This window comes from Taudactylus pleione, unplaced genomic scaffold (genome assembly GCF_031769625.1).
Source record: "Taudactylus pleione unplaced genomic scaffold, aTauple2 ptg000086l, whole genome shotgun sequence".
Taxonomy (NCBI): domain Eukaryota; kingdom Metazoa; phylum Chordata; class Amphibia; order Anura; family Myobatrachidae; genus Taudactylus; species Taudactylus pleione.
In genome coordinates this window covers 26,217,615-26,229,791 of record NW_028284488.1, presented here as the reverse complement: position 1 = coordinate 26,229,791, position 12,177 = coordinate 26,217,615, and the positions used below count along the sequence as shown (strand labels likewise).

General features: G+C 40.6%; 1 protein-coding gene across 2 annotated transcripts in view; it reads right to left on the bottom strand.

Moving 5' to 3' along the window:
• The window catches only part of SEMA3A (semaphorin 3A), a 259,026-nt gene that overhangs the window by 119,510 nt on the left and 127,339 nt on the right, over nt 1-12,177 (bottom strand). For both annotated transcript variants that reach the window (XM_088468796.1, XM_088468797.1), the window contains exon 4: nt 8,409-8,528. In XM_088468796.1, the coding sequence (XP_088324922.1) occupies nt 8,409-8,528 (120 nt within the window). The remainder of the gene's footprint in view (nt 1-8,408; nt 8,529-12,177) is intronic.

The window sequence follows — 12,177 nt, the reverse complement described above, 5'->3', positions numbered from 1 at the left end:
TCCATCACTTTGCTGCAGAATTTCATGTATCAATTTTTAAAGGGAATAACAACCTCATTGTACCTATAAAATTATTTACTTTAAATCCTGCATCAAATGCCCACTTTTGTCAAATCATGACCTATTACATTTGACCCATTGTCTGCATAATCTAGAGCTTGCCAAACATCCTGGGATTTGTAGTTCAGAACAGTTGTAGTAGCACTAGCTGTCTGATCACTACACTGGTTTTTTTTGTATACATGACAGGCACCTTACTAAAGCAGACACTGACAAATTATAGACTAGAGCAAATACCTGCACATAATAATATGGAAAGTAGACAAATTTACTCTCTAATTTCTGGCAGTTCCAAATTTCTATTTCCTGCATGTGAATGCATGAACATTGCCATCTAAAGAACAGCTCAAACATAATTACTGACTTGTATATCTGTCACTTAGACACAAATAGATTGAAAAAAATACTAATGTATAATTATGAAATATGCTTGGGCAAAATTGAATACACTAAATGACAGATGAAAAGAACAAGTGATTAATTACTATGTAATGATTTAAACAGGACATTGGAAGACGTATATTATGAAGATTTTTTTGACATCTGTCAGTTACGTACAAAATTATTGCCATCAATGGAAAATAAGATAATATCAATGTGAAATCCATAGTAAATTACGTATGCTCACGTTGTTAGCATTATTTTTGTATGACTGAAAAAAAACAAAACCTGATTCCTGTTACAGCTTTAATTTCATGTTACTCAATGTTAACAATTATTATAGTTGAAGTATCTGCCCTTTCAATAAATTCCATGACACATAAACAGGGACACAGAGAAAGGGTGGGGGCACTACTTACCTGGGCTGGTTGGAGAGGCTTGGCAGGGCCCTGGGTCAAAGATCACCCCCGCTGTTCTGCCCACTACTGCCTGTATAGGCCCTGCACGTAAACCTTATATAAATATATAACGACACATGGCAACTGGAGCTGGCATATAAAATTGGTAACATTTATTTTGATATTTTGACAAAATTAATTTATGTTGTTAGTATAGACAAAAGACCAACGAAATAAAACAATGCACATACCATACAAAGTCATTGGTGTTCAACTCTCCTCAATACACATTCACACACCTTTATGGCTGGAGTCTAGTTTCTCAGTTAGAATGAATATAACCTAATATGTTATTTGTGAGGACAGCACACCCAACTAATGCGATATAGCACATTCATCAAAACAACCATTCTTTCTGCTACCAGACAAAATGCGACTGGACCTGTGGTTCCCAATCTTTTTTGAATCGTGGCACCCAGAGTATCAGCATATTTGCCATGGTTCCCCTGGGCTAAACGTTTCTTATTGAGAAATTCAGCAAAAATGAAATGAAGTATATTGTACTTATATGTTACCCTTAGGTTCAGTTATGTGGTGGAAGACAAGGCTGTGCTTCTTTTTGTCCACATATTTTTTGATTGGCAGCCATCAGCACTGGTTTTGCCTATCACCTTGACTAAAAATCATTTTCTTTGGTACTGGACCACCAATCCGAGGCACCCCTGCAAGTGCCCTGAGGCACCCCAGGGTGCCATGGCACACAGTTTGGCAACCACTGGACTTGACAACCATAAAACAACAAGGGTGGCAGGGAGGGAGTTTAAAAAAGACCATAGGAAATGGTGAAAAGTGATACCATCTAATAAAGTAATAAACTTCACCGATCAACCACAATAACTAATCTAGCAACGGGAACACCTACAAAAATGTCACTGACAATTTTTTTTCAAGGGGCCACTTACCACTCAACCTTGGAGTTTAAAATGGTATCAGGCTTAAAGTTATCCTTACTCCTCACATCTCCTTCATTGATACAGTCAAGCTTATTCAATAAATACATAAACTACAAATATTAGCCACATTTACAGTGAGAACAAAATTACAAAATTTTAACATATATCTGAAAAATTATTCTAGGCAAAAATAGAAGTCACTTAATCCAACAAGTATGGTTTCCTTTAACAAAACACTCTTCCATTCTATGTTAAGTCGCTCCCCAAACATGTAATATTCATTCATTTACTTATATTTGCCAGCAGTGAAACTTGCAACCAGCCACCCAGAGGTGAAGAAGACAAGGTGGGAGTCGCAAATGCTTGTGGAGGCGGGGGGAGGGGGTAGTAGAAAAGATATCTGACTCGCACAGGCTTTTGCATTGGAGCCCCTGCTGGTGCCCCAAACCCTCCGCACATGGCATCTGGATGTGAACTCTGGGAGTTACACCACTGTTGCATACATTTTCCCCAAAAGTTGGAGAACTCTCCCAGACTCCCAAGAGCATTGAACAGCCTTTGGATCTGCCCACTTTCCCACTGCAATGATGGGTCTAGGAGCTTGATTATGCCATTCCTGGCCATTTGCATCAACATGGTACCAACCTCCACTGCCACAAGTCACACTAAATAGCAGAGAGGGGTGCAGTGTGCCATGTCCCTCACAAGTCTCACAAGCACCTGACCTACATTCCAGGCTCTCCTGGATTATGTAATTACAATATTGTCATTACCAAATAATTTGGATTTCAAAGTTAACAGAAAGCCCATTAAGAAAATGTAGTCATCCATATAGTTTATTTTTTATAGGTACCATTTCCCAGTTGTGTTTTATTTTTATATGTAGCTATAGAAAATGATGTACTCTTGTACCATGAAGCCAATTCTCTTTCCCAGGATGTTCTCATATAATGCTGTTGCACAGTTGCAAAACCGATCAGTACAGAAGATGGCTGACACTGCAGAAAACTTTCACACTGTCCCTGGAGAGCATAATCTGATCTATGGCTAATAGTGTGTCATTCATAATGCACCTCTGTTATTATGTGAGGAAGGAGGTACTGTAGGGGGACATGCCTGCATTATTTGTGTAGATGTTCCAATAAATAAATTGCTTGCATTTCATGTAAACCTGAGCTGCATTGTTGTGATTATTAATATAAAATATACATTTGAAAAAATATAACAAACTTTTATATATTTGTATCTCAACAAAAAAAACTACTTATTAAAATTCCCCCAAATCACTGTCCATCTTACATACACCCTCCAGAAAACAAAACTAAAAAAAAACCACAACACTTTACAGTGCCTAACAAAAGAACTATTAACCTACACCCACAAACTGCCACTCTTTCCGACCCTATCCTGACATTAACAAAAAAAACTGTATTGTGGGGAAGGAATTTCCTGTTAGTTATTACTATGGATTAGAGGCCTGAGGGGACAGGTAAAGTACAAAAATCTGCATTCCATGGAGATATCCCATAAGACAAAACATTTTACTTTACAGCTTATGTGCCTTTTTTGCAAAAAAGGGCAAGATGTACAAGTTAAGTGAACTACAAAACAATTTATCTAAATAACACTGTATGCTGTCATTTGTTCTCATAGACAGATAGTTTAGAAAGCTTTCAATTCTGTAATTGCAAGTATGTATAATCTATAGCAAAAAAAAATAAATAAAGCCAATTTCAGAATAAGTCAGATAAAGAAATAAAGAGGGGTATTTCTTCCCAAATGTTTCCAACTGGAACTTTATATAAGAAAACTAAACATTTATCATGGAGACATTTTTAATGCCAAACTGTGTGCTTTTGTTTAAATGAGATATTTAAGTGTAAAGATATAAAAGGGCCTATCCATTAGCAGACCTGGAAGTCTGAATGTCTAAACGTTTAGACTCTCAGGTCACCGAGGTGCGGTGCCCACACTGAATGTAATTCAGTGCAGAGCCCGACCTCCTTTCTCGGAACATGGGGAACCTGACGAGCGTCGTCAGGTTGACCAGCATGTTCCTTAGACAGTCGAGGGCAGCAAGGACCCAGCGTGCATGCGCATCGCTGGTCCTTGTCGGCTATCCATTACCCGACTTTGTGAACAATGCGACCAAAACCTCCTGGTTTTGGTCGGATTGTCAACAAAGTCGGGTAATGGATAGGACACGTAACACTGAAGCCTTTGGGAGACAATGCATACTTATGTCAACTGAGCAGCACAATGCCATTCTGACAGCTTGTACTGCTGTGTCCAGTCACTATTAAAATATTAATATTATGTAACTTAATTTTAACACAAACAGTAGCCCCCTCACCAATCCCCTTATTGTCAAGTTGTGATGTCCAGCTGTTATGTCTGACACTGGTCCCAGCGGTATTCCCACTGATATAGTAGTCCCAGAACTCTTATAGATTTTAAGAAGTTAAAATAGAATGGAAGAATGTGTGGTTAAGGAAGATAGGGTGGGGGTATCAGTCTCCTGCCTTGTCTGTGGTGGTGAATAGGGCAGATATATGACCCCTTGCCTATTGGAGGTGGCTTTACCTAACTGACCTGGTGCTGAATAAGAGACAGAGAAGATTACCTCCATCTAACAAGTGTAAGGGACCCTGGATTTTTCTGCCATGTTTTGCATGCTCTAAAGTTAAGACCAGCTTCTACAGTATTACTGGTTGCAACACTTGCAGTTGGAAAACTTGTATTGTGCTAGAGGGTACATGCACATCCTGACTTACAGACATAGGGCCTGATATACTACGGATCGCTATTCTGCTTATACGCATGCAATGCAGTTGCTAATATCAGCGGTGACATGTATATTTTTACATTCGCATTGCGATTGCAGCCTGACAAAGACGCCCACTTCCCCTTACTCACATCCGCATACTTTGACAACATATAGAAACAATCGGTAACATCGGACAGTTATGGAAGCCCAGACCTTACTCAGGAATTTATTACTTTTGCGCACACTATGACACCTCAGGCGGTATCTGTTATCTTAGTGGATAATTTATGCACGACCCTGCAATGGGTTATAAACGCACTGGTAAGCCTGCATTCGCCTGACCACCCGCCCATTAGCACCCACAAACGTCACTTCCTGTAAATCACTGTTCCGATCGCAGCATCTGGCTTGTGGACGCGCACTCCGATGCATATGCAGTGTGAATTAATCAACCAATTGCGTGCGTATAAGCAACTGCGTTCCTTGCTGAATCAGGCCCATAATTATTTACAATAGGTTTTAGTAGCTAGTTTTCTATTGCATGACCTGGCTATGGCTGCTACTCCTCTAGGGTTTGAATATTGTTGAGACCTTAGATTGTGAACACCCCTACTTCCCAGGACTTTGTACAGTAAGTGGTGAATTTCCATCATCTCAAGGCCATTTTAACTTCTCAGTTCGGTATGCAGTCACTTTTTACTCTTGGTGTATATTGTATTTAATGTTCATATATGTTTTTAGAGCACTATTTTTATTTCAAATTAAAACTTAATACACCATGTGAAGTCTTTCAGCATTTTGAGTCATTAATGGAGATTCCAACTCGGATTGCAGTACTAACGGTTTTGAATTATTGGAGAGATGATACAACTCCGGTTTTGATAATTACACTATTTACCCAGATCCAAGATGTCTTTATGTGCGTAGTCTGGATTATTTTATTACTTTTATTTCATGGACCCCACTACACAAATTATCCTTTCTTTCTGTTTGAGGATGATTAAAGGTGCGTACACACTAGACGATAGGCTCCCTGAGCGATATCGTCTAGTATGTCCCCGGCAGGCTGTGCTCAATGTCGTTCATGACATTGAGCACACCCGCTGAACGATATCATTAATGATATCGTTCAGTGCCGGGCTCTCTCCCTCATTCCATAACATGCAGCAACCAGACGACCAGGGCTCTGCCTTTGGTATATAAAGGGGCATGATGAGGAGGCTCTGATTATAGCATGTTAAATTACATGACAGTGTACTGGAATATTAAGGCACAAAGTGATTTGATGTTACATATAGGGACATGATGAGCCTCTGACATATGAAGGAAGATAAAGTGGCTATCCCTGTTCCTAGTAATTGCTGAGGAAAAAAAATTAAGAACGATGAAAATGGATTTAAAAAAAATTATAATTGAATAATATTCTCATGTAAAAACAACTTTATTTAAAGCATTTTAATCACTATCCTATTCTTTTGCAATTTTAAAATGTTGATAAGAAAAGAAGATTGTGCTGCAGCAATCCTTGTTAAACAGGATTCCCTATGCATGGGAAGCTTTCACTGTAGAATCCAACAAATACCTTTAAGTAGCACTATCTCCAGTGAAACCGTAAGAGTTGTAAAAAGAGAACTGACCAATGGGCTTATGGAGCAGCATACAAGAACATGCAGTATTTGAACTGCAGATTCTAGGCCTGATTCAGAGATGGTTGGTAATGCAGACACGGTCACAGCCAAGCCCGCAATAGTAATTGCAGCAATGTGCAAATGCTAATCTCAGCTTTTCATTTGTGCAGGACGGTGCAATGGAGGATAAGAGTGGTGAGACACCCACTTTTAGGATGCGTGGTCTATGCATTTGCGATGGAGACATTTGCAGTAGCCTATGGCCTACTCTAGCTACTCTCCGGTAATCCAACTAAACATGGCCTTGGATTTACGATTGGGAATGCAGCAGCATTCCGCACACAGCCGTGACACTCCCATAACACGCCCATGAAATGGCCTGTTTTTGCAATTACTTTAACCCTATGGTTACTCAGAATGGCTGTCTGAACAGAGACGCTGGAACTTTCGCAACTGCATATGGGTCTTCTGTCCCCGAAAATGGTTGCGACACGCCTGCATTTGAGTCATCACCCCACGTTGCTGCCCACAAACGTTCTCTGCCTGTTAATCACTTTGCAAACAAAACCGCATTACTACAACCATCCCAGGACCATCACGGAGCATGCACAGTGTGACTTATACACATACACAGTACAAACAAATCATTCATTTGCGAAAACATCAGCCTGGAGATTGTTTCTGAATCAGGTCCTCTGTCTCTATTAGAAACCACCTCACACATCTGCCCTCACTATTACATACAGCTTTAGCCAGTATATATATATATATATATATATATATATATTTTACTTATTTTCTTTGTTTCTCTCCATAAGCTTTTCTTGTGGTAAACAGTGCATCACATGCTCATTCTTGGGCTAATGGTGGCTGCCATGGTGATCTGTGCTTTATACTGTATATTTAAAGCAAATACAGTTAATTAATGAAGGAAATGCTTTGCTTCTTAAGTCATATGATTAGAGTAGTTAAGAAAAGCTTGTATCTCATACAAACATTGCTGCTTGGTGTACAGCTTTTCTCTTCATCCAGTGCTGATCAATCTCCTGAGATATGGGATGATCTTTCCCAGGAACATACTGTATAGTAGAGTGCAGTGATCAGCTCTCTATTTTCTGAGAAAACAGAATGCTGTCGGATTAATATTACAACTTATCAAATGTTTATATTATTTTTTTTATTTTAATTTAAGGCATCTCCATCAACATTTATGCTAATATACCTGATGCATAATAAGTCAATTGGTCAATAGTTGCAAGTAAGGAGCTATTTTGATATGTGCACCAAACATGTCTATGGTGAAGTACAATACTTCATTCTATGATTCCTCAGGATAATCCTGGCTCCTACATACTAGCTCTGAGCATGTAAATACCTTCTGTCCTAAGAATGCTCTTACTGCATTATTTATAGTGGAGGGCTCTTCTAGCCCACCTCGCTACAACCCTAATGGGTGTACTGTTAGAGCGCAGAGCATAATGTACTTCAACGACAGACATCAGCTTTGCCTACTATGGAAATAATATCATACTTTCCCTTCTCATCGACAGTATGTTCACATAACATTCAGAAAGTCCATCACATGTAAATTATTCCAAGACTAGAATAGGTATGAGGAGTCTCTGTGTATTTACCTCAAATGGATTGAAGAAATGACACTGCTTCTTTACATTGTAATGGAAACGCTTATGTTGGTATGAGAAAGACACTGTGGTTACTGCCACTGATTAAACAGTTAACTCTTACCAGTATAATCACATTACTTGAAGTGCTAACATCTAAATTATAGAAATCTTTGATACATTTAAATTGTATTATCAAAACCTTATTTTTCATTAATAAAGTAGCACTAAAAAAAGGGATTTAAATAGTTCTATGGTGGGATTATATAGACACAGCAACAGTATTTTAATATGTTTAAAATAAACTATCATGTGGATGTTTCACATTCTTGGTGAAAACTATTGTATTTAATCTGTTAACATTAAACAGTGAAAAATTGCTGTATAGTCTCCACACATATGTAATGTGTATATGCATAGGAGTGGCTGTGTTTATGTATTTATATCAGCCCATACATCATTTCCTTATGCTTGAATAAAAAGAAGGCCTCTGTTGCTGGGAGAAGGCGTTATAAAGGTGATGATACAGTTAGCTAATGGTCTACCACATTCAGCAACATCGGCTTGACATACAGCATAAACACATTTTAGAATTTTACCTCAGGATAGTAGCCAATATCAACATAGGTACAGACAGGGTGAAATGCTCCAGTCCCACAGGCGTACAAGTGAGTGTGGTTATAGGCCTTAAGAACCTTAATGAAATTTGCACATTCTTTCTGTAGAGATAAAAAGAAACACATAATTAATACTTTTCTATAGATCTGCATATATTGGCATGTATTGCCCAGTAAAGTCTGTATAACAAACATTTTGCTAACTAGCTCAATAATAATAATAACTACCAACAATCTCCCAGCAGTAATGGATCAAAGGAACACCTCCCCTCCCCCCGAAAAAAACCTCTTTCCATACATTGGGCCTGATTAAGAAGCAACCGCGTCCTTGTATGCATCATTTGCTGATAGTATGTCTGCAACTTTATGCAAATGCCTCTACAAAACGGTTCCGAGGTGAACATCCATGCATCCAAATGTGCTGAGATTTATTGTCTGTTTATGCAAACACTTCAGCGACATGCCCATGACACTCCTATAACACAATCATAAGATCGACCATCTAGGTGCTAAGCCATCCCCCAGTCACTGGCCCAATACATTTTCAATGTACTTCTCTGTGCATGCATCTGAAATTGCAACAGACTCTGTATGAACATAATCTGGAATCATGTCATGGTGCATCCAATTCAGAATCAGGCCCATTGTATTATAAGATTATATCATTGTGTTATCTGACTACAGGAAATTAGATGGAACCAATTAAGCATTCACTTAGGAAGCAGTCGGGAAGCTGATGGACGTAATCCTGATCGCTGGCTTCCCGACTGTCTAATCCCAGCAAGGCACTAATGACAGGTGTCGAAATCCAGACGCCTGTCATTAGACTGATCAAAGGTAAACCGGATGCGGACAGCTCCGAGGGGGGTGTGATGGTTAGGTTAGGGGCTCCTGGGGAGGGGTGGGGATTTAGGATTAGGCACCCCCCGGAAAGGAGGGCTGGCAAAGTCTCCCAGAGCCGACCACCTCTCGCCCCCAGCAGTGGGTGGTCATAGCCATGCCACCGCTGTAAAATGCTGGTAATCTCTGGATTGTATAGCGGGAGACATTGGCACAATGATGCAAACACACTGCCATGACCGCACACCGCCTCCTATGCCTTGTCACGGCCCTTGTACAGCACCTCCCACACACTGTGCAGACCTGGCTGCCCCATCTCAGAGAGGTATGCTGTACATTAAAGAAGATCTGAGACAACGGAATTGCAAAATGAAAATAGGTTAATGTTAAATAATTATATTATTTTGATTTGTTTATTTCCTGGTTACCCCAAAAAGCCCACAATTATACTAAACTTGCTGCTGACACTAATGCAAATCATATTTAATTCAATTAGAAAATGCAACTTTATTATTCTGTCCAACATATTTCTATAGGAATGGTAATTACTTATTTTATTACCAGTTATTTATATAGCAGGATTTTCCTTAGGGGCTGAGGGTTGCAGACCTCCCTGAAAATCTGCCAGTGAAGTTAACCAGCGAGTCTGTGCACCGGGTGTCTTCACTGGCAGTGACTTCCCAAGTTGCCATGGAAAGAGCTACCTGCTAATTAAATGCCAGACACTCAGTCCCAGGGAGAGGTGTTTTATTCCTCCTGGAACTGCCAGTCCGGGCCGCGGTTAGCAAAGAGCACTTCCAATGGGAAATCACTCTCCTGTCTTCCCGTCAGCCCTACCTGACTTCTAGGCGCTGCAGCTGATGCAACCCCTAGAGGCCGTTGTTTATGCGCATGTGCTAGTTGCTGTGCCTGCCAGATCCATGGCATATGTGCAATGTACCTTGCAGACGCTGCAACATTCCAGACCTTTGACTGGACTGCACACACCTCAGGCAGCCGCAGCCTACCTCAGGCAATATGGTAAGGGCCACCACTATATAGCACACACGTATTCCACGGCACTTTACAGTGAATATTTGGTCATTCACATCAGTTATTTCTACTACATTTATTAGAGGTCTTTAAAAATAAAAAGATAAAAAGCTGTTGTGCTTGTGAATACAAGAACACAGATAGCATCTCTATTACTACAGGTTGGGTGATACGCAATTGTAATATTTGCCCTGTGGCCTAGATTTAATATTTTTGTAACACTTAGAAAGAAGCATACATCCAATATTTTGTTAACCCAACTGCTTTTCACAGCTGTGTGCAGACATCCAGCTTTGAGAAATAACAGGTCCAAAGGTGCTATGTGTATGTATATATGTCATAACCACAGTACACCTCTCTCCTTATTGTTGGCTCTCAGCCTAAAAAGACATTGCCTCATATTGTAGCCAGTTGGAGTCCCTTACACATTAATATTCCCATATGTTCAGCAACTTAGCAAAGACAAAGGATAGCGTATGTTTGGATCATGACACTATTCCAGTAGAAAGAAAACAAAAAATTACCTGCAAAGAACTTTTCCCTATTTGAGCATAAACACAATAAAATCTTGTTTCAGTGCAATGGCATTATATAGTTAAAGTATATTTGTTTGGGTTTTTTTTCGAGGTTTGTTTTTATAAGTGAAGAAAGATGTCTGCAGAAAAGTGGAGAACAAATTGGAGGAGGAGGAGATGTACAAAGAGTTGGGACCCTAATGCTGGCCATACACTAGTACAATGCGATTCACCGTATGTTTTCCCTTGAACTCCTTGGCAGACCTGACGGCACGATTTGGTACTTTTTAACACACACGATCTGCATACGATTACGACAGATATGATGGGCTGCACATCTGATCATACGATACGTTTTAAGAGCGTCCGGAGCATGCATCAGATCGTATCCTACCTAAATGCTACACAATTTCGACATGATTCATCGTATGATGCGTCGAAAAATTGGGCAATCGGCCCGAAATCGCGCCGGTGTATGGCCAGCAAAAGCAAAAAATTGGTTTTGGTTGTCAACCTGTCCAACAATCGTCTTTTTTAATGGCATTCATCTGTCCCTTTTCAACTTGCCACTCTATTTACTTACTTTTGCTGATCTTTTATTTTATTGGAGTATGGAGAGAATGGGTCAGACACTCCTATGATATTGTGACCATCTTTCTTGTTTTGCTGTGATTGATTGTGTTCTTGTTCTGCAGTAGGAATCTGTATGTATTACCGTCGGCTGCATGGGCACGAGAAGCCCGGCAGGGGTGAAGATCCCGACAGGGGTTTTTGGTAAGTACTACTAAACCTGCCCCCCCTCTAACCCCTAACCCTCCCTTAGGGGTGCCTAACCCTAACCTCCCCCCTAGTGCCTAACCCCCCTAACCCACCCATCCCTGCAGCCTAAACCTAAGTCTCCGGGGGGGCGCCTAACCCTACCCCCCCTTCCCCTAAGCCTAATCCTAACCCTCCCGGGGTGGTGCTTAACCCTTAGTCCCCCCGGGGAGCCCTGACACCCAACCCTTACCCTCCGCAGCTATCTGCGCCCGCCGCCCGGCTTCCGGCATAGGTCTGACAGGCATCAGGATTTCAACGCCCATAATTAGTACCCTGCCGGGATTTGACAGTTGGGAAGGCGGCGGTCGGCATTTCGACCGTCGGCTTCCTGACTGCATCCCCTGCAGTGATTGGTAGTTTCATTGCAGCAAATTGCTGAAACACCAAATCACAGCTCAGAAAACTTCTAGGCACAACTGCACCTATTCTTCCCATATGATTCTGATGTTAATAGCAATGTGACGACTTTGCCTCATACCCTTAAAAACAGAAGCTTTACTAGAGGCAGATGGAAGCAGCATCAATATTTTCAACTGACTGCCCTC